This window comes from Podarcis melisellensis (genome assembly GCF_964234715.1).
Source record: "Podarcis melisellensis genome assembly, chromosome: 12".
Taxonomy (NCBI): Eukaryota; Metazoa; Chordata; class Lepidosauria; order Squamata; family Lacertidae; genus Podarcis; species Podarcis melisellensis.
In genome coordinates this window covers 36,358,313-36,381,667 of record NC_138544.1, presented here as the reverse complement: position 1 = coordinate 36,381,667, position 23,355 = coordinate 36,358,313, and the positions used below count along the sequence as shown (strand labels likewise).

The following is a 23,355-nucleotide window of genomic DNA, read 5'->3' as shown; positions in this document are numbered from 1 at the left end:
AAAACACAGGGAAGTTGGGCTTACCAAACCTAATCCACTCCCTGATATCCCTAACACCTCCACGGCAGGAATTCCTTGCTTTGCAACAGGTTGCTATGATCCGTTTTGCTATGACTGGCATGCTTGCCCACTGGTGCAGTGTTGAAGTCCCACGTCATACAAGGGTTTGGGCACAAGGAAAGCAGCTAGGCAGGCTGCAGCAGCAGCAGAAGAAGAGGTGGAATATCTGGTCCTGAGTGCAACCTCCTCCTCCCTGTGATGTCTTGACTGCAATAATTTGGCAGTCTTGACTGAAGAGCTTGGAAAGGGACTCTGTGGCAATGCACATGTCTTGTATATACGAAGTCCCCAGTTCAGACCTGAGCATCTCCAGGTGGACCTGGGAAATACCCCTGTCTTCTAAAAGCCTCTGCCACTCCTTGTCAAGACAATACTGAGCCGGATGGAGCAATAGGCTGACTCAGTGTAAGGCAGCTTCTGACTCCCCCTTTCATGTTTCAAAGCAGATTTGTTCAAGACTGTCAATCGGGGTTTGAGGCATGTTGATGGTCATGCTACACTTAGAAGAAAGCCTTTTCTAAAGGCATTGTCAGGGAACTGCCATAGGCTCAGGGGCGAGAGGGGAAAGACCGGATGGATTACAGAGAGCCCCCAGAGATAGTGGGAAGTAGCACCTCCTCAGCAGAGGAGAGTAGCCATGCCTTTAGTGGAGAAGAGATGCAGGGCTCGGGGGAGGCGAGGCAGTGCCAGGACACCTTGCCTGAGCAAAGTGGGGAGGAGAGAGGTCCTCCGTTACCCACGCCTTCCTTGCGCAGTAGGCTTCCGCGCAGAGAGGGGAGGCGCAGATTGGGCGTCAAGAAACTACTCTGCTGGGGAAAGTTTAAGGACCGCCCACTCTCAGATTCTGCCAGTGAATGAGCCAGCCATGGGAGAGTGGCGCTCTGCATTCCAAAGGTTTTTATCACCAATAAGAAAGCTTTAAAACAGACTATTGAAGCATATTGCCTGATTGCTCTCAAGCAGCCAACCTATACCTCTTACAGGTATGCTTGTTAATGTTATTCTCTATTTGGCAAGTAGGTTCACAATGGCTTTGGTGAAAACGCACCTCGACTCTCCACGCTGTGTGGTTTGGTGGCTCCAGGGACTCAGGTGAAATCCTCTGGAAACAAGATAACCGTCGTCATGGTAAAAAGTCACGATGGTTTTGAGGCAAGCTTCAGAATTACATATGCTTCTGATGAAGAAGCAGGTAATAGAACATGTGGGGGGGTTGTTTTGTATTTGCAACTTAACACTGACAAAAAGAATTAATATAAAGTCTGTTTAGCAGCTTTCTTATAACATGGTATTTCTCTTTAAACTGACTTATATGAAGTTCCAGTATTACAGTTCTCTGCTTGCATCTCTAACATGCAAGTAGGAGAACTGGAGGTGAGGAGTAAAGGAAAGATTCTGATAATTTTTGACCTGCCCAGTGAGTGGTTTAATCAGGGCCTGCCCTGTTGTTAGAAAAAGTGAAGTGGCCACCTTGGATCCTTGATTTTGAATGTCATGAAAAATGGCAAATTCTAGTTATTTAACTTATTATTACTACATTTTTATTCTCAAGGACAGGTACTGATGGGATTTTCTGCCTCAGATACCGAAATAACACAACTAGCCTTGGCTATTATGCACGTTGCAGTGAAGATTCATTTGCTTTTCAGCCTCAAGCAGTGAAATGTCTTGGATCAGCTCTATCTCTAATACTGTGGTAGCCAAAGCAACTTCTGCGACATGTTGCCGGACTACAATTCCCATCAGTGTTGACCTCTGACCTTACAGGTTGGTGCTGATGGGGGTTGGATCCAGCAACGTCAGAAGGGCACCACATTGGCTACCTGCCACTACTTCTGCCAAGCCACTACTTCTGTGACATAGACTTTAATCTGATGGCTTCAACAGCAAGCTGTTTCGCCTCTGCTTCATTTATCCAGTCTTTAAAGGGCAGAGTAGGGCAAAATAATGTCAGAACTTGCCGTGCCTCTCTGGTATGTTTGGGCAGTGGAATGATCAACTCTTCAGAGCATTTTAGAAGAAGAGATTTTACCATGTTATTTTTTTCCAAATGTGTTACCTGCTTTGAGAGTTATGGAATAACAGCAGTACCAAGAATATCGGCCTGGTAATCAGTGGTAGACTAGTATGAATATTGGGACGCAGGTGGCACTGTGGGTTAAACCACAGAGCCTAGGACTTGCCGATCAGAAGGTCGGCAGTTCGAATCCCCTGATGGGGTGAGCTCCCGTTGCTCGGTCCCAGCTCCTGCCAACCTAGCAGTTCGAAAGCACATCAAAGTGCAATTAGATAAATAGGAACCGCTCCGACGGGAAGGTAAACGGCGTTTCCGTGTGCTGCTCTGGTTCGCCAGAAGCAGCTTAGTCATGCTGGCCGCATGACCCGGAAGCTGTACACCGGCTCCCTCAGCCAATAAAGCGAGATGAGCGCCACAACCCCAGAGTGGGTCATGACTGGACCTAATGGTCAGGGGTCCCTTTACCTTTACCTTTAGTACCAATATCAACAGTGGAATGTGGAAGATTATCTTTGGCTAGTCATTGTCTCTTCTCTTAACTCATCTCATATGATTGTTGTGAGAAAAATTTGGGAAGGACAGAACCATGTACACTACCTTGACCTCCTTGGAAGAAAGGCGGGCTGTGAATGTAGAAAATAGGTAAATAATGAAATGTTGCCTTACTGTTCCAAATGGTGTTGGGTTTTTTTTCAGTGTGTGGCAGCCATCTGCTCAGTTCAGGTGGTGGGAATCTCACTTCTCCTGGTTATGATGGCACCAGCAATTATGCAAACAACCTGAACTGTGAGTGGGTCATCCAAAATCCGCAACCATCCATCACAACTCTTTATCTTCTCTTTGGAGATTTCCACTTGGAGCAGCACATCAATTGCCAGAACGACTACTTAGAAATCCGGAGAGGTAAGTTACAGCTGCCTGTAACCAGTAAATAAATAAGAAAGCAATTCTAGTGGGGAGCAGGTGTCAGTTTGCATTTCTTAGTGCAGAAAGTATTGATCTGATGTGTAGAGATCTTTCCTATTCTAATTAATTCAAGAGGGTTCTGAAAGCTTCTCTGTGTGAAACAAGCAGAAGGTTCATGATGTTTGTGTTATGCCTTCAGAGAAGCTGAGCACAGCTGGCTTAAACTGGTTTTCTTACCTCTTCTGTCAAGGTCATGCTGACTGTATAAGTAGGGTCAGAAGGAGCCTGGGTTACACTTTCTGTTTCCATCTCTCTTCCTTCTGGTGTGCTGTACATAGTATGCCTAGTGTTAAAGTTTAGACTTATTCTAAGTTATTGTAAGTTTAAGTTAAGTCTGCTGCAACTGGATTTCTTATGGACAGTGCCAATCCTGAGTATATTGGATTTGTGACCATTATGCTCATTTGCCTTCAGTAGGAGTAAAACTCTGCTTGTCTATTTTTTGGGAATCCTGCAATGTGCTTAAGTTGTTACTCTGCTAACTATACATTGAAATCTACTCTGGATCAATATTGAGCAGAATTTCATGACGGGCAGCAGGAGAATAGTTGTGGTGAATGAACAGTCAAATCTGAAGTTCTACTGTCAGCAGGGTGAAAGGTGACTGTGGTGGGATTTTGAGTGTTCCCTGTTGTTATTCCTTTATTCTGCTTTGTTCCTATTCCCTCCCCCCTCAAGGTACGTGTTGTAGGGATGGAAGTGCATTAGGTCCAGTCATAGCTGTCAACTTTTCCCTTTTCTTGTGAGGAATCTTATTCGAAATAAGGGAATTTCCCTTTTAAAAAGGGAAACGTTGACAGCTATGGGTCCAGTTGATCCCAAGCTGCCCTTGGAATGCCTCATTTTACCCTCTCTTATTCCGTAATTCATTTTATTCATCAGACTATAACAAAATATCAGTTTTCCCTAGCCAGAGAGGGCCAAATGGTGCAATCGTGCATACATTCTTAAACTGTGAATAAACCATGGTTGTCAGTTAATAATAGGGACATGGGTTCAAGAAGCCAAGGTACTGCAATAACTTTGTGTCTTTGCTTGTTTTGAAGGGAGTCAAGTTTAGCTGGTTTTAGATATTTCATAGCACCATGTTTCCATTTAGGGGATCCTGATGGAGAGCTCTTATACCGACTATGTGGCCACAGCCCACCTCAGCATCCAGTGCTAATACCAGCTCCTCAGACCTGGATACAATTTTTGAGCAATGATCAAAATACAGACAAGGGATTCTTCATCCACTATGGATCTCTGGGTAAGTTTCACGTTACTTTTACTGCGTATGGTGATTGTAACAGCTTGTACTGAAGGCGCAAAGCAAACACCTGTTTTCTATTAATAAACCATGACGTGAACCCAATAGTCTTGCTTAACCATGGTTTGTTTGGACATCCCATCCCAAATGTTTGTCGCTGTACAAATGCACAAGGCAAGAGCAGCTGGAAAACAAATCAAGGTTTAGGGGAAAGGCACAAACCATGTTTGCTCATCTGTGAAATGGCTTGTGGCTTGTTAAAAGATATGGTTAAAACAAACAATGGCTTCTTGTTATATGTGAATGGAAGCAATGCAGGTGAAGTGTGTTCCCCCCACCCAATGAAACCACCTAGGAACTGGCATGTCTGCATTTTCTATGAGCCAATGAACAGAGCTTCTTCAAATATCTCAAATTTTATTTCAGCCTGTGGTGGTGTGATGGAAGGTGAAAGTGGAATTATCTCAAGCCCTAACTACCCGGCACCTTACAATAGTTCTAGCCATTGCTCCTGGCTCTTGGTAGCACCAGAGGGACATACCATCAATGTGAGTAATGCTTTTCTCATCAGCTTATAATGAAATAAATGGATGCATTTTTTATCCATAAGAACAAGGTGACTTTTACATGAAGTACTCTAATTGAGAGTATGGGTGTCATCATGCCTCAGACCACCCCCTTGACTCCTTCCAAGACCCTCTGACCTTTCTAATATTTGTTGTATATTTTTTAAATGAACTGTTGTTCGTTTTTTGCAGTGTTTCTGTGCTTTTTTTGTCTGTTTTATTTGTTTGAGGGGAGTGTAGGTGTTTTACCTGTTTTTGGGGGGAGGGGCAGTGCTGAGCATCACCAAATGGGTACATTTTGGTGTGCACAACAATGTGTTTCCAGATGCCTTCACCAAAAACCTGGGTTCCCCTGCACTAAGCTGCATTCATCTCACCAGCAAATACCTGCAGCTCAGTAAATTTCTATATATATTTTTTTCATTTGCCTGGGATTAGGAAAACAGGAGGCTGTTAAACACCTTGGAAGCTACAATAAAAGGTTGGTGGGTTGTGTTTGGCTTGCTTCTATTTAGCACTTCCTCCTAAATAAAAAAGAAAGTAAGACAAGTAAGTGAACTGAGCACATTATGATGTCTGTTGTGCTGGAGTAAAAACGAGGACAAATAGATTATTTTATCATATTAAGCTATTTCTATTAGAGCTTTTAGCATACTGAAATAGCTCTGTTTCTGATGCATTTTTGCAAATTCTGTGTTCACGGTCATCACTTATTGCTCTCCCACAGCTTACTTTTGTGGACTTTGAAATTGAAAATCACAGGACCTGTAGATGGGACTCGGTCACCATTCTGAATGGTGGATCTCCGAGTTCTCCTGTCATTGGACGATACTGTGGAACTTCATCACCAGGCACCATTCAGTCAGGCTCCAATCAGCTATTAATAAACTTCAATTCCGACCACTCAGTGCAGGGAGGTGGTTTCTATGCAACATGGACTGCAGACTCTTTAGGTAAGCAGGAAACCATTATAAATTCCTTCCTTCAAATGCATAGCATTGACTGTTGTGAAGTAGGACTCCCCACCCCCCTCCATCTCTGGAAATGGCAGTGGACAGGGAAATGTCTCCATTGCTGGAATGAAGAACAATTTTAATGAAGTTTGATAGAGATAAAATGCATGTATACCATGGACAAAAAATAGCTCCATCTTCCACCCCATTGTCTTAGGGCCCATTTTCATGATCTGCATCAGTGTGGTAAATGCTCCTTAAGCTATTGTTGAGATCTTGGCACAGAGACAGGGAGAGCTGAGTGAAAGCAATTGATACATGCAAACTCTTTGTGAATTGCCTGTTAGTAGACCGCTGCACACAGTCAAGAAAGATACAGTGGTACCTCGGGTTACATACACTTCAGGTTACAGACTCCGCTAACCCAGAAATAGTACCTCGGGTTAAGAACTTTGCTTCAGGATGAGAACAGAAATTGTGCTCCGGTGGCACGGCAGCAGCAGGAGGCCCCATTAGCTAAAGTGGTGCTTCAGATTAAGAACAGTTTCAGGTTAAGAACGGACCTCTGGAACGAATTAAGTACTTAACCCAAGTCTGATATAGGGATTTATTAATAATACACTTTTCAGAGTGTGCTTCATAAGTCATACATGACTGTTTTTGGTTACAAATGGTTGGGAAAGTAGAGAGCTGCCTTGGACCATTGGTTCATCTAATTTTGTATTCCGCATTAAATGGCAGCAGCTCTCCGAGGTTTCAGAAAGCTCCACCTGAAGATGCCAGGGACTGAACCTCAGACTTACTGTATGAAAAGCATGCGCTCTGCCACTGAGTGATGGTCCTACCTCCAACAGTCAGCAGAAGAAGCCACTGCCATATGACCATGAATCCATACCTTTTCACCAGGAAAAGATTGCGCAATGTGATCTTCCATCCAGATGCATGCATGCATTTTTGACTCATTCTATAACCCTCTGTCATTTTTGCAGGATGTGGGGGCATCCTTCATTCTGAAAATGGCACCATCCATTCTCCCCACTGGCCCCAGGACTTTCCTAGTAACATTAGGTGCTCGTGGACAATAATTACCCATGAAAGCAAACATTTGGAGATAACCTTCAATGAGAATTTCCAGATTCCAGATAGCTACGGGCAGTGTCAGAGCAGTTATGTGAAGGTAAGTAAATATGTTTTGTCAATATTATGGACTATGGTAAGTTTAAGTATAGTTCACTAGCCAAGCAGTTTTAGGCTGGTGAAGCAGGTCTAAGGATTGAGCTGCAGGTAAGTAGAAATACTGATTCTGTAAAGCATCCCACTTCCATGCTGAGGAAGCTTCTGTGGTGAATTTTCCTGTCTGCCTACAGATGTCCCACTCTGGAGGTGGACAGGCAGGTCCACAACATCCAATGACCCCTTGGCAGCCCTCCCAGGGTGCTTAGAATTGGTCCCTAAGCAAGGGTCTTTTTGGAAAACAAGGCCAAGTTGTTCGCATTTTATATGAAAAATAATGACAGAAAAACACCCCAATCTGTGCCTGCTTTTTACATAAATTGATATGTACTCTGTATCAGAAAACCTGTTTCTTTAATGTTGCTTTCATCAAATACCTGAAAATGTTCAGGAATAACAAAAGAATAATGTATACTTCCTTGGCTGTTAAAGATCTGCTTCACTGGAAGACACTTGGGGATGTTTGGCATTCCTTAGAGCCTAATAGTTTTCTAAAGAATTTGGCAGATGTTGTGTGTTGTTGTTCCCAGACTGTGCAAAAGCACACAACTCCCACTTGTTCATAAAGGGCAGGCATAATTTATCATCGTGTAGGAAGACATAAGCGGCTGGGTTACTGCTCAAAGATGGCATATATTTATAGAAGCAATGGGAATATACCTTGGCCGATTTAGAGATCACGTTTCAGCCTACTGAATGGGATAGAGTTTGAAAATGTTAACTGAAATATGCTTTTGTGCACAAGAGATCCTTGGTGGGGGGTTCAGAAATCAGAAAGGATTTGCCCACTGTGGCTCTTTGGGTGAAGCATTCAATGTGCCATTAAAGAAAGCGATTTGATGCCTTTCCTTTTGAAAATAGAAGCTGTTACAAACACACAAGAGCTGTACTAGGCCTTTGGGAACATGAGTCCAGGTTTTCCAGGTGTCTTCACCAGCAACACCTGTGTATTAATAACCATGCTCAGCATAGTTTGAACTTGTTGACCTTAATGGATTTTAATGTTTTCTCCCAGAATGAAAAGCTCACCCAAGCAGGGTTAGATTGAAGAATGAATTAATGCTAAGCACACTGTTAATTCCATCTCACCTCCCTGGTCTACGTTTGAGGCTGCATTTAAACATTGATAGGTGATCTCAGGTGTTTCTTCCTCAGTTATGCACAGTACATATAAATTACTGTATTTTTCTTTCCTAAAATATATTAGCAACCTGAAACTGACACTAGCAGGTAAATAGAGCTAAAGCGAAAGGTGCCATCTGGAAGATTTCCTCCTAATTGTTTCCCCACCACCACCATTCACATTTTGAAACCTGGTGCTACAATCAGGGTTTGTGTCTTGTGACAACTGAGAATGGGTGTTTTTATTATATGAGTCTGTATGAGTCTAACATCCTACTGTTTTGCTGGCCTGTATGGTAAAACCTGGCGTGCTCTGATCCATGGGGTCACGAAGAGTTGGACACAACTAAACGACTAAACAACAACAACAATGGTAAAACCAGCATTGCCATAAACTGTTTGGAGCTGGTGTAAAATGAAAATCCACACAAGGCCTTATCTAGATGTTCAAAAAAGAGTAACCCTTTCCCCCAGGTGTTGAGAGGACGTGATAATGAACAGGAAGATGCAGTATTAGCTGTTGGGTGTGGAAATTCAGCTCCCGGACCTATTGTTGCACCAGGAAATGTGATGACAGTAGTGTTTCAGTCACAGGACAACCCAGGACGTGGCTTTTCTGCATCTTTTATAAGCAGTAAGTAAATCAATCAATATCAATCAACCTCTTTATTATGGTCAATGGTCAGTATTAGAAAAAAGAAACTTCATAAAATATATGAAATAAATCCAAGCAAAACAAAATAGAGAGCCATAGCAATAAAATTACTAATAACTTTATTGTACTATAAAATTCCAGGCACAGAATAGAAAGCAAAATTACAAATATGCTAAAATAAGTCCTTGGAGAGTTTTATATTCAGCAGCACAATATTTAGCCTTCCTGGAAGAGGTAGATGCATTCTGGTCTTAAAGAAGTAAAATGCGGTAAATAATTCTGAATCCGAGGATTGCTGTGATGATCTGCATCTGAAGATCATCTATATTGGAGGTGTAGCTTAGGTGCTTGCATACCTGGATTGGAAACCGATTAGGATGTAGGCCTCTATATTGTTGGCACTGTTTACTGGGAGGTTAATTCAAACTGTGTCAGTACAGTGGCATCACAAATGCAGAGGATAGGAATACTGTAAAGGACCTCCCTTTCTCCACAGAGGCTCCATTTGTGGCAGTGTACTGGGATACTAACCAAATCTGATAGGCATGATACAGTGATGCAAACTGATGGCACAATGGACCCATATCCCAGGGTATGCGTGGGGTGGAGATATAAGTTCAGTTGTAGCTACGCCACATCACATTGCAAGTGGAGGCTTACAAGAGTAAATCCTCTTTTATAGAAAATATTATTTACACACAGACAACTAAATGTCTCAAGGAGAACAGTTCTGGTTTTGCACACTTTCTCATTTGCTGGTTGTCTATATGCAGGAATTATCTTATTTTGCTGTAGAGGAATATACAGACACATGAGACCCCACCTGAGGTTTGAAGTGGGAACTAAGATCTTAGATGAATTGGAATGAGAAACAAATGTCTTGGTTCTATTTTTTAAAAAAATACTAACAATAATCATTAATTGCTTGTAAATCAACTTAAGCATTCATTTGGATGGGTAGAGGATAAATAATAAAACTAAACTGACATATTTTAATTTTTTGTTTGACTTTAATACCTTTCCAGAGCATGCACTGAGACATTTTATAGGCTGCAAAAAGTGGAAAGTATTTTACATGTCCTTACCATTTTGATCTTATACCCAGAAATCACATGGAGATAATTGATTTGGAACTTTTTCAATGGCAGCAGACTATGTTTCTTTGTTTACATGCAGGGTGTGGAGCGAACTTCACTGTGCCATCAGGTCGAATAGCCTCTCCTAACTTTCCCCATCAATATGACAACAACATGAATTGCAATTATATCATAGATGTGGAACCACAGTCCATTGTCATCCTACGTTTCCATACGTTTGGTTTGCAATGTAAGTGACAGAAATGTTAATCCTTTCACCTTGGTATTTACCAAATTGTGAAAACGTTCCCTCTGGAAGAATGAATGTGTCTAAAGGCGTATTCTGAGCAGGTATCAGCTCCTGGAAATCTAGGGCACTTGCTGCAGTGCTTTACCAGCAACACAGCACAGCACAGCACAGCTCATTGGCCCAGATGTCTGTCCTTGGCCCTCACATTGAGAAGGCACATCTGGAGTTGCCACACTGATGTATCAGATTTCCCTACTCACATATACTTTGTTTAAGGCAGTGTGGAAAATGAAAACTGGGGTGCAATTCTAGATGAAGAGGATTTCAGAAGCATCCATAAAGTAAGAAAAAATTCAGCAGCAAGTAGTTACTTCCGTAAAGCATTACAGGAACAGTAAAGGAGTCACTTAGAAGATTAGTGTTCCTATTTATCTTTTATGAGGCCTCCAAGACCAGCTGTCTCTAAACAAATGGTTTCGTTCGTTATCTGTGTTTGCAAGGATGTATTATAGCTCAAAAGTGTTTTCGGCTCACTCTAACCAGAAGGATACAGAACACACTGTATCACAAATATTTAGTTGAAATCGAGCACACAGGGAGTGGGAGATGATTCCTAAGAGATGATTCACTCATCTTGGCATGTGCTTGTATTTTGGAAATCAGAAACAACTGTACCATTGTGCTGGCTTGTGCCACTCCAGATTATTACTTTTTGGCTAGCTTCTTGTTTATTACAAAACAAGAAACAAAACTGCAGTCCTGCAGCAGGCAAGAATGTCACCTATCAGTTATAACATGATCCACTTTAGGGTTTTGTAATGGTTATATGGGGTTGCTCGTGTGTAAGTTGCCGCCACTCCTGGCTAGGTGGCCTGGTTAAACCTTCCTGGCTGGACAGCCCTTCACTTCGTGGCTGTTCAGTCACTGGCAGAATCCGACAGTGGGCGTTTCTTAAACCTTTTCCAACATAAAAGTTGTTTGAAGCCCAGTCTCCTCCTACTCTCCCTGTGCGGAAGTCTTCTGCGCAGGGAGGGCGTGGGTAGCGGAGGACCTGTGCTCTCCCCGCTGGTGTCCAGTGAAGAGTCTCTGAGCCTGCTCTCTGCTTCCCCCGTTGGCCCCCCTCCATCCCTGGTGTTGCGCTGATTTCCTTCCCCAACAGGAGACCTGCCTCTCTCCCTACTTGGCCCCTCTCCAGCATCGTCGGGGAGCCTCGCCTCCTCCTCTCGTTCCGATGGCAGTTCCCTGACAGGTTTCTTCATATATAGAAAATAACCTGTAACCAAGCAGTTAGAAAAAGAGATCAGTTGTGAGAGAAAGGAAATTTGAAATATATATGGGACACTCTCTCTCTATATATATAATTATCCTCTGATACTGTGTTTGATTTTCCCTTCCTTAAATTAAATGAAGGAGAAGATCTACCTGTCTTTGCCTCTGACCCCATTCACTTTTTCCTCTGCCTCCACCCACCATTGGCAGGTGCCCCCCCCTGAAGATTTCCCATTAGGCTGAAAAAGTTTCCCCTTCCTGCTCCACAAGTAGTATCCTAGTTTGGTTTCTATGATGGGGTAAATTGGCTAAAAAAAAGTACTTAGAGGATGGGTAAACAGTTCCACAAAATATTGATGAACCGTTCTAATTTTTTTTGCCGTGCAGCTCATAATGCCTTAGGAGATTGTGCTTATGATGGAGTGAAGGTCTTCAGAGGGGACAGAGCTGGCCCTAACCCCGAAGAAACGTTTTGCGGCAATGAAATCCCTCATCCTATCAGCATCGTTGGATCCACACTGTTGAATTTCTACACAGATTCTCATATTGTTGGCGTCGGATTTCTGGCCACTTACACTGCAATCCGTGAGTAGCAACACATTGCTGGTGGGAACAACATGTATTTCTATGCATCAGGCAACGAAATGATGCTCTGGAAGAAGACCTAACTATCCCTTGACTTTCTGGGTTTCTCCTAATCTGTCAAAACAAACAAACAAGACACCAACCAATGAAAAACCTCACCCATTTTCAGAACCACTGCTTAGAGAACAATTTGAACTAGGGCCAAGGGGTAATCCATGTAACCTGTATGGGCATCTGTAGTCTAAGGATGCTATCCAACTAATGCATCCCATCAGACTGTGCAAGAATATGCACTTGCCCAATAGAACTTCTCCCTTTTCCTCCTTGTGTGAATGCCCTCTGGTCTTCTCACAAATCTGCTCCATAATCTAGGGTAACCCCTGGAACAGGTTTAGGGGGCATGTGAGAAAAGAGAGGGAGAAGTTCCATTGCTCAAACAGAAATCCTTGCACTGATGGAGCCCATTAATTGGATATCACCCTATGAACGCTTGTTGTGAAGCAACCCCTTCTGTGATCATCATGGCTTAGCTACAGGTAAGTAAGCTTAGGATTTCATCCTTGGTTTCAGAGTTAACTGTGACATATATCACACACAAAGCAGTCCTCCTGTTTTCAGAAATAATTGTCATAAAACGCTCAGGATTAGCCCAATGCCAAATAAACAGTTCAAGGCCATCACTTTTCATTGTGTATATCCCACTGGCAATGAAGCAAAATGACCCTGAATGCAATGCCGTGTTTTTAATATTTGCATGATTCAAGGTTCAGTACCAGAATGGGATTCTAGCAAGCAGTTTGCAAAACAATTTCCCCTCTGCAACTGAAATGGTGGAATCCGGAATGGAGAAATCCATGTGCACACATTCAGCATATATCTGTAGTCATTTTTTAGTGAGTTCTTGTAATTTTTTTATCATAATCATCACATTTCCAGGGAATACATTTCTAGTAAATTTTATGCATCCTATAAAGCATTATTCTTGTTTGCTCTTTTTAAAAACTTCCTGTACATTAATCTCATTTGGGTCTCATAAGAAAGCTCCTATGAACACTTTAATTCTATTACATATGAATTTACTTTGCAAAGATCACATAGTGCAATATTCTCAAAGACAAACTATCCAGTGCCCATGGGATTGAGCTAAAGGTAAGTGTCTAGTCCAGTATAAAATATTCTAGGCAGGGAAGAAACTAAACCCTCATCCTTTGGATATGAGAGTGGCTTCTGAGACAAAGAAAATAACTAGGTCCCAGCTACCTCACAGACCTTGACATTGGAAAACTTTTTTTTAAAGACTTAATCAAACTTTATGCCGATAACAAGTATGTGAACCTCATTTTTTGTACCAGGTAGTATGTTCCCCTCCTTGCCATAGCCTTGAGAAATAGCTATTTGCCTCAAAGCATGAAATCAAGTATCATTGTTTGAAATGAGTCATCCTGAGAGCTACTGGCTAGACGGAATACCATTGAAGGATGACAATGTTAATTTACTTGTGAAAGAGGCCTTCATAACTCACTCAAATTGGCTGCTGCCACCTGACCTTTGACTCCTGACATTTGTGAAGTATGACTAGTAGCTTTTTATTGGCTTTTTGGCCCATGCAAAACACATTCTAGCCATGAACATTCTGTTTCCTTCTAGCTTCATCCTTCACAAAAGACAAAAGGGGGAAGAAGAGAGAAGCTTTTCTCTCCTTGCGTACCATAAGTACTGCTTTTTTAAAACCTCTTGTGCTTTTGTCTCTTATTTGTCAACAGTCCAAAGGGCAGCGCTCGATAGACGCCACCCTACCGTAGCTGAAAATGAGGAATGGGAGCCTAGGCATTCATTGCCTGTTAAAGAATTTGCTTTGCAATGCTAGTGGTTGCTGTGATGACTAGTCCTTTAGAAGCTTGGACAGCAGTGGGCTTGGGCGATTTGTCAAGAGAGAGCCCAGAGTGGTTGACTGCCAAATGGAAGACTATAAAACAGAGCACAATGGTGGTCACAGATGGTTTTGCAGAGAGCTGTGAACCAGAGGACAAAGACTGAGCCACCTCTCAGACTCCCAATGGCATCCATTATGGAGAATAAAAATAAGAATGTACTGTGGCTTCTGCCGCTGCAAATTCTTCAGTAGATCTTAAAGCGGGCATTAACTTTCACCCTGAGGGAGCCATGCAGCAGTTACAAATCCACTCAATCACACTCCACCTCCAAAAAGTTGGGATCTCCTACTGAATCCAACTGAAGGATTTAATGCATTTCAAAGCCTTTCCCATGCACCAGAGAAGTAATCAGGGACACAGGAAACAACCATCACTGTGGCTCAAATACCGTATTTTTTGCTCTATAAGACTCACTTTTTCCCTCCTAAAAAGTAAGGGGAAATGTGTGTATGTCTTATGGAGTGAATGCAGGCTGCGCAGCTATCCCAGAAGTCAGAACAGCAAGAGGGATTGCTGCTTTCGCTGCGCAGCGATCCCTCTTGTTGTTCTGGCTTCTGAGATTCAGAATATTTTTTTCTTGTTTTCCTCCTCCAAAAACTAGGTGCGTCTTATGGTCTGGTGCGTCTTATAGAGCGAAAAATACGGTCTCCTCATATATGAGCCTCTGTGGTCATCAGGAGAGGGCCTCTTTTGAACTGGGGCAGCCGCTCTGTGGAACTCTGTCTCAGGAGATCCAGTGAAAGCATTTTGCCACCTACCCTATGGCATTGTTGTTTGGGTAGGCCTTCAACCTTCAGGCTAAGTGCTCACTTTCTGCTGGTTCTTTTCTTTTTAAAAATATAACTTTTATGAATTGTTGTGTTTTATCTGCATCTTCTGTTGTACTTACCATTTTACTTTACTTTACTTTACTTTACCCATACTAGTATTTGTTGTATTAAATGGAGTACGCTGGTTTTTAAACATAATACAAATTATATATATACTAGAATGTATACCTCCATGTTGCCCTCCAGATATTGTTGGACTCCAACTCTGAAGGAGCAAATGAAAGGGATATTTGACCAGGTATCAACAAAATAGACCAGCGCTTACTGCATTTTAGTGAAACACTAGACCCAAAGTGTGTATGGCAAAGAGGTTCTTCGGCAGTAATGATAATCTTTTGCCTTTCACTGCAGCTTGTGGTGGCGTATTCAACAGCTCTCGGGGTACAGTCAGGAGCCCTACCCATTCATTTACTGAGTACCATCACAACATGAACTGTTCGTACTACATCACTGTCAGAAGCAACAAGATAGTGGCACTCAAGTATGTAAGCCAAGAGCACTTTTCATTTTATGATGAAAAAATCATGGTCTCTAGATTTAGTTTGGTTTGGTTTGGTTTTAAACTGCTATAGTGACAGCAAACATGGGAATTGTTAGTGCTGTGGTACCTAAGACTGTGCGCACACTATATCTTTAAAGCATATTCAGAGTACATTCTTTCCCTCAAAGAATTCTGGGCACTGTAGTGCACCTCTCACAGAGCAACCCTTAACAAGCTACAGTTCCCAGAATGTGCTTTAAAGGTATGCAGTCAATCCCATGGAAGCTTACTTTCAAAATAGCTTAGCTGCGCCCAGTGTGATTTGTTTCCAAATATACGTAGGACTGCAATTTTATGCAACTTTATTTGTAAGTCAGTGCCATTGAGTTCAGTGGGACTTATTTCTGAATAACCTTACATTGGATTGTGATGGTAGTTCTACCGTTAAGTGCTTTTTCTTCAGTCCAGAACCTTTCCCATAAAAAAACACACCCAAGAAAAGTCAGAATGCCACAGTGTTTGAATAGACCAGGGTAGACAATATGGTGCTGTGGACAGGAATGGATAAGAAATCTTCAGGTGCTGTGGACAGGAATGGATAAGAAATTTATTTTGGCTTGCATTTTAATGTGTGCCCACCTAATTTGCACATCCCAGACCAATATGCAAACCAAAACACAGTGAACCTTCGAAATTTGCACTTCCATGAATTTCTGCAATGCACATCGCCAACCCAAAAGTGTGTGCAAAAAGTGAATATTAGCGAAAAGTGCACAATCTTTGTATATAAGTGAAAGGAACATGCAAAAATACAGTACTGTAGGGAACATGGCTTGAAGAAAATGCATATTTTAGGTCCAAATGTATTTAATAGGATAAATATACAGTAAAACACATACATTCTTTTTCTGTGTCTGTGTATTATATGGACTGAACTTAAGATTGGAAAAATGAGGAACCGAGAGAAACCCAGTTTGACAGATTCTGCCATAATTCTTTCCAGCAAAGTGGAATGCTCTTCCTATTGAAATCAGATAGGCACTTAGGATCCGATATTTAGTCACCCACTGGATATATTTCAGTGTTCTTCATTTGTTCTGTGTTTTATGATACTTTAATCATATTTTTCTTGCATGCTGCCATGATTGTTTTTAATGAGCTGAGAGTGTATAAATTTCTGTAAAGAAATAAAATACTAGTCCATTGACTACGCTGGTTGGGGCTGATGATGTTGGCCACACCAATGGAGACTGATATCTGTTGCCACTATTTTTTATCCCCAAATGCATTTTAAGAAAACAGAACTGAAACAATCCCACTTATTAGTAAAAATGCCCTTGACAGGTTCAACAGCTTCCACCTTGAAGCATCCTCATCTTGCCACAAGGATTCTGTTACTGTCTATGATGGCCTGAACATATATGCTCCGCTCCTGGGCACGTTCTGCGGTGTGGCCCTCCCACCTCCTATCAAGAGCTCCGCAAACAACTTGCTCCTGCTGTTCAGGACTGATTCCTCTGGAACAGCCAATGGATGGAGAGCATCGTTCAGAGAGACACTAGGTAAAAGGGAATTCTCCCAGCACCTTCAATGCAAGCCAGATGCTATGAAATAGCATGAGTTACATATAGGAAATCTTTGCTACGTTTTCTTTTCTTTAGTTGCTTCATTTGTGCAAACCTAGACTGGCATATCCGTGAATGCTTTGGCACCTTAGTAGACTTGAAGTACCCTTTTTTAGACTCATAGTGAGAGTAAAGCATAAAGGTTTAATTTTAGTCATTCTGTCCAGCTTTACCTTCATGTGCAGCAGAATTAGGTGGTAGGATCCTGAGCTTGTAGGGTGATCTGCCCCACACTGGGGGCAGGGGAGCACCAGATGATTGTTTATGAATGTTTTCCTATGGGGGTGAATCACACACAGGAGTAGGTTGGGCCAGAACATTTCTCCTTAATGTGCAGGTTTCTCTACCTTGCAGGGAAGCCTTTTCTTGCATGGAGAAGCACTCAGAGGTGGTACCCCCGACAGGAGTGGTCAAGCCCACTTGAGAAACTCAGCATGTGTCCACCTCATTTCAAGCTTCATGCTATAAAAACATTATAATTGTTTATTCCTAATGTTAATTAAGGGACGTGGATGGCGCTGTGGGTTAAACCACAGAGCCTAGGGCTTGCCGATCAGAAGGTCGGTGGTTCGAATCCCTGCGATGGGATGAGCTCCTGTTGCTCGGTCCCTGTTCCTGCCAACCTAGCAGTTCGAAAGCACGTCAAAGTGCAAGTAGATAAATAGGTACTGCTCTGGCAGGAAGGTAAATGACATTTCCGTGCACTGCTCTGGTTTGCCAGAAGCGGCTTAGTCATGCTGGCCACATGACCCGGAAGCTGTACGCCAGCTCCCTCGGCCAATAAAGCGAGATGAGCGCCGCAACCCCAGCGTTGGCCACGACTGGACCTAATGGTCAGGGGTCCCTTTACCTTTAATGTTAATTATACAGACTTTATTTCAGCCTTCCTATGACAGTTGAATAGATCAGTGATAGGCTGAAAATAGCTACCTACTTGTTCTTCTTTGGGTAATTCATTGGGGTTTTGCAGGGTGGGGTGGGTACGTGGGTGAGTAGATGGGAGTAACTCCCTTAACTTTTTGTCACTTTGTTATAAAGCATTTGTGATGTAGCAGATATATCCTTAACACTCAGCCATTGTACACATGCACATACCACAGCTGGCAGCTGTTTTTCATTTGATACCATCTAAAACAGCGGTTCTCAACCTGTGGGTCCCCAGATGTTGTTGGACTACAACTCCCATCATCCCTGACCACTGGTCATGCTGGCTAGGAATGATGGGAGTTGTAGTCCAACAACATCTGGGGACCCACAGGTTAAGAAACACTGATCTAAAAGGAATAAAGTGATAAGGAGTATATCTGGAGTGCTACCTTCTCTATATTACAAGGTCATTGTGAAATTAAAGTGCTGCTTCCTCGTGGAGGAAGGTTGGATTCTGGATTCTCCCTCCCTCAAAGGTAGGTTAAAGAACTCTGCTTAAATCTAGATCAGGCTTCACCAACCTGGTGCCCTCCAGATGCGTCAGACTACAATGCCCATCAGCTCCAACCAGCAGAACTGCATTGACTGTGGCTGATGGGTGAACATCAGCAGGGCACTTTGGTGATGAAGGCAGATCTAAATCAAGTAAAGCCAGAAAGCTCATGGGAAATTAATCTTGTGAAAGGAGCTCCATCTCATCTGCCAGAACAGAAAGGCCAAGAGGTGTTGTATTAGTGCAGCATCCAGAGTTCAAATGTGAAACGCAATTCTTCATTAATGTTTAGCAAGTGTACACCACCCTGGCTGTGTCAGTGAAGTGAGACTGGCTAATGTGATTACTGTGTTCTGCTTAATGTTGTGGGTAGGCCTAATTAAATCTTGGAAGGAGGTGAACACAAATGGTAAACTCATTTGGAGCAATCTAAACATTCCTGATTTCCTTCCTTCAAAATCCTGCCCCTTTTCATCAATGGTTACTTATGCTTTTTGCACAGATGTCATCCAAAATAAGGTTATCTCTACTTCATCTTTTCTGGATTATTATTATTATTATTATCATTATTATTGATTGATTTTGTTGACATGAAAAGAAGCTATAAGAATTAATTAGAAAAAAATGAGGAGAAGAAACAGCATCATGTGATTTAATCAAAACAACTTTTTATTAGGTAAACTGCATCAGTAGGGTCTCATCAATACTGTCATTTAATGTGGATGGTAAGCTTCTATACCTCCATTTATTATCCATTGTCGATATGAATTCCCCTCCAGATCACTGCGCTCCCATACTTTCCCCTCCTTCAATCCAGATTTTCTCTTACCAGGCATACACTGAGAAAGAGAAGGTCTGTGAAAATCCAAACCAAAGAAGGGGGAAATGTAGGAAGGCAGTGGCTTGGTGTCAGGCTCCTGGGACTTGGCTCCCCCCCCCCTTTGGCCGTAGATAAGCAGGACAAAGCAAAAGGAGTCCCTTACCAAAGAGTCTTTAATTATCACAGTAAAAGAACAAAACATCCATTTTGGGGAGGAAAGTGTTCCCAGTGAAGGATTCCACCCACTTCCCCCCATGTCACTTCCATCTTGCAACCTGATCTTGCAACCACCTTGTGTTTTGTGTTGCCACCTTATCTGCTCTACGTGACCTTGGACAGATAGGCTGAATGCTTTCCAGCAAGAGAGAGTCTGTTAGCCCTCTCTCTTCCTGTTCTTCACTTTGCTGTTCATCCCCCAGTTCTTCCCAACTTTTGTCTTCAGAACTATGCCCCTCTGCCAACCACTGTTCCAAATCTATACTGTTCCACTGCTCCTGGACAGTTTCAGGATCCTGGACAGGAGCAAGGGGAGGCTTCGACCATTCCTCCTCAGAGCTGTACTCCTCAGCCTGGTCTCTGACACTTGGAAGGGAACATTCCGAACCAGTAGTAACCAGCACTGCACAGAATGAAAATTTCATGCTTATTCATAGTAAGCAGGAAGATTTAATCCTGTGTGGTGTTGCTTCAGGGAGTCGGAAGAAGGAGAAATTGAGCACACCCACCCACCCCTACCTTCTCCTTTGAAGGCCCAGTAGTCCTTTCTTTTAGTCACCCCTTCCCTCTCTACCTGATGCCCCACCCTCTGACAGGCCAGAATTGCTCTGGGCTGCCCAGTCAATGCCCAAATCCCTCTCAATTTGGCTTGCGAATCAGCCTAAACAAGTACATAGCCCAAGTATACAGGCTGAAGTTCACTAGTTGGTTGGAGGTCTCAGTTAATTGGGCTACCCAGGATTCAGATTTGTCTGATTTCTCTACCCCTGGTTGTTGTTGTTGTTTTTAGTTTGGGTGTTTTTCATTCTGGGTTTTGTTGTGTTATCCTGGCACCTTTTTAATGTTGATGAGGGGCAAAGAGAATGTAACAAACATGAGCTATTGAGAATATGTGATATTCTACATATGGCTTGACATGTTGGCTTAGCTCCGTACCAGAGATCTGTTTATAATTAAGTGCAAGTATTTACAGTTATCTCCAGCGGAGCTGTATGGATTGAATATCATTCATGCTTTGAATGGAGAGAAAACCTCTGCCTTAGATGTGACTCTCTCATATTTCATCCCTTCATGATTGCTGGTGCCATTCCAACCGATGTTGTGTCTGTAATTCTATCAATTTCGCTGCTGCTGCTGCTGCTGCTGCTGCTGCTGCTGCTGCTGCTTCTTTTGCAATTATCTCATTTGAGCCAGAAATATTTTTGCACTAATACTGCTGTCACAGCATACAAGCACTACATTTAAGCCAAAATCACACTGCTCAATATTTGGCTTCAAACCTGCTTCCATCAGTTCAAGTCAAGTCAGCAGTGAGAGATTGTCACAAGAAAGGCACATTTTTTGCAATGGGTTACATTAGCAGAAGCATTACGTGCAAAAGACATAAGGTAATATTGTTGGTCCAGTTTGCACAGATTGGGGCTCAGAAGGAGCTCTACGCACTCTTTCAATTATTCCATTTTATAAAATTTCAAAATCCACAGTAAGGCCTTTATCCAAATCAACCAAAGTGCGGGTGGGGGCGCTTGTTGCTCCTCCAGGTGTGTATAATGAAAAAGCATCTGGGAGCAGGGGCGTTTAGGGATGCAGTATAATTTTGTTCACTCCACATTTTTAAGCAAACCCAACTGAATTTGCAACGCCGCCATAGTCCTCCAAGTTTTGTGATACTATTCTCAAATTTAAAAAGTACCAAAATGCATTTTAGATTGAAATGCACACATTGATCTCAAATATGCATTTAAATGTTTGTTTTGTGATACAATACATATTTAAATACAGATTCTGATATGGAATAATTAAATGCAAATGTTCACAGGCTTTTTTTTTAAGTTTCAAATTAAAGCAGAAATGGAGCTTGAACCCATGGCACTGAGATCAAGTCTCATGCTCTATTGACTGAGCAATTAGGTGTTTGCATACAAATGTAAGTGCTTCTTTTTTTTTTTAACATCCCAAAGACTTTAATAGAATCTAGCAATATTAGTCCTTGTGGGCTGAAGACAAAGACACAGCTCCACCTACTGTTTTTTTCAAAAACAACCTGTGACTTGATAAGATGTATGTTGCTTTTACTTACATTTTATTTATTCTTTTATCATCGACGGGCAATCACTGAACCCTTCGGTTTGTGCACTTTATTTCTCAAGGCAACCACTACTTGTTGCACTCCCCCAGCCTTTCTTTAGCACCCCGTCTGATAGACTCCCTTCTCGACTCCCTTAAATCTGCCACTAGGAGTTTTTGCCTGGTCTGCGCCCTTTCCTTACCAACTCTTGCTATTTCTGTCCCTTGCCCTCTGGGGCAAAGCTCCCCACTTCACACTGGTCCCCCTTTTGTCCCTCTTTCTTCCACCCTCCCTCTGTCTTTTTGTAAACCGCTATGAGGTTTTGTTACAAGCAAGTGGCATATAAATGTAAAATAAATATATCCGTCCAATCTCCTGCTTTCCTTCTCTCCCCTCTACTTTTCTGGCTCCCCTCTAGCCAAAGCTATTGCTTCTCTCTGCTTTCTCTCCCTCTTGGTTTGGGACTGTCCTGGAAAGGGCAGCCAGCTGTGCTCTTTCGTTATGCAGCTGGGGCATTCTTTGCCTCTTATCAAATAATCAGTCCTGTTGGTAGCATTGGAGCCACCTCCTGACATATCCACCCCCACTTTCACACATTACATTGAATATAATGAGGGAAGAGTTTAAGGGAAATTTTGTTCAGTCTTCTCGCATTCAGTGAATAGTATGAATAGTTTGTGAGTGGAGTCTGGAAGCAATGGCAGCGTGTGAGATTCTGCTGTCCACATGTTGAACATATTGTGTGGAAAGGGCTTAGTTTAACAAAACAAAAACAAAAAAGCTGTGCAAAGCATTAAAACGATGCAATTCAGCTCCCAAAAGCCCATGGTTGACAGTAAGCATGAAGACAGGAATAGGAAAAGTACAGATCAAAAAATACATAACATCCTTTAAATTACTGCCATGAAACATGCAGTAGATGACAGAACTCTCTTTTTAACAGGCCCTCAGCAAGGCTGCGGTGGTTACCTGACAAATTCAAGTGACAGCTTTGGCTCGCCAGACTCTGACATGGATGGCAAATATGACAAAGATCTTGAATGTGTGTGGGTTATAGCTGCCCCCATAAACAAGCTGATCAATCTCACCTTTAACACTTTTCAACTGGAAGAAGAATCGTCTGTTCAAAACTGCCGCTATGACTATGTCCAAGTAAGATCAGTGTGTGCTAATCAAGAAATGCAAGGCACTCTCTTTGCTGTGTTTCAACCATAGGCTACAAAATAACTTTTGTTCCCTTATTTCTTTTCATTCAAAGTCTACCTTACAGCAAGGGTAAAGGAAATATAATAAATAGTTTTATATGACTCTAAACAGACATGTCCCGAAGGTTTGCAAAGAAAAAGAAAAGCAAAGGTTAATTCAAGTTCAGTAAGATAGTGAACATGTAACTAAATGTTTAGTTGAAAATGACTTCCTTCTTTACATGAAATCAAAATGAGAAATTGATTCCATTTGGACTTGCATATCTTGGTTTCTTAAGATATGAGTCTTTGTCTGACTGCTTGATTCTCGTTCTGCTCCATTTCTCCTCCCATCTTGGCATGCTATGATTGAAGGCTTCCTGGGCTACATAAACATAATTTCCCATTATGTCCAAACTGTGCAATAATGGTTACAAGGAATAGCCTCCTAAACAAACACAAAACTCTGGGCTCCAATCCTGCTTTGTGCCAAACATTATATCCATGGTTTCCTGCCTTGGCTGTAACAGGAAACTATGGTTAGTTACCTGAATGATTATTCAATTGCAGTGCACCAAAAAGAGAAGAAGGAAGGGGTGATGCAAGGACAGAGCATCTGGATAAAAAGTTACATCTTAACATGACCATTATCGTATTTTTCGCTCTATAGGACGCACCGGACCACAAGATGCACCTAGTTTTTAGAAGGGGAAATCAAGAATAAAAAATATTTTCCCCTCCCAGCCCCAAAGAGCAGCGGACAGGCTGTGTGCAGC

At 42.3% G+C, this 23,355-nt stretch overlaps 1 protein-coding gene across 1 annotated transcript in view; it reads left to right on the top strand.

Moving 5' to 3' along the window:
* CUBN (cubilin) overlaps positions 1-23,355 on the top strand; it is a gene marked incomplete at its 5' end in the record, with an annotated part of 131,004 nt that overhangs the window by 98,662 nt on the left and 8,987 nt on the right. Inside the window, 12 exons of the mRNA XM_081930943.1 lie at positions 1,081-1,252; positions 2,774-2,980; positions 4,143-4,292; positions 4,719-4,840; positions 5,586-5,811; positions 6,801-6,988; positions 8,641-8,800; positions 9,998-10,147; positions 11,804-12,001; positions 15,117-15,246; positions 16,591-16,808; positions 22,339-22,547. Coding sequence (XP_081787069.1) covers positions 1,081-1,252; positions 2,774-2,980; positions 4,143-4,292; positions 4,719-4,840; positions 5,586-5,811; positions 6,801-6,988; positions 8,641-8,800; positions 9,998-10,147; positions 11,804-12,001; positions 15,117-15,246; positions 16,591-16,808; positions 22,339-22,547 — 2,130 coding nt within the window. The remainder of the gene's footprint in view (positions 1-1,080; positions 1,253-2,773; positions 2,981-4,142; positions 4,293-4,718; positions 4,841-5,585; positions 5,812-6,800; positions 6,989-8,640; positions 8,801-9,997; positions 10,148-11,803; positions 12,002-15,116; positions 15,247-16,590; positions 16,809-22,338; positions 22,548-23,355) is intronic.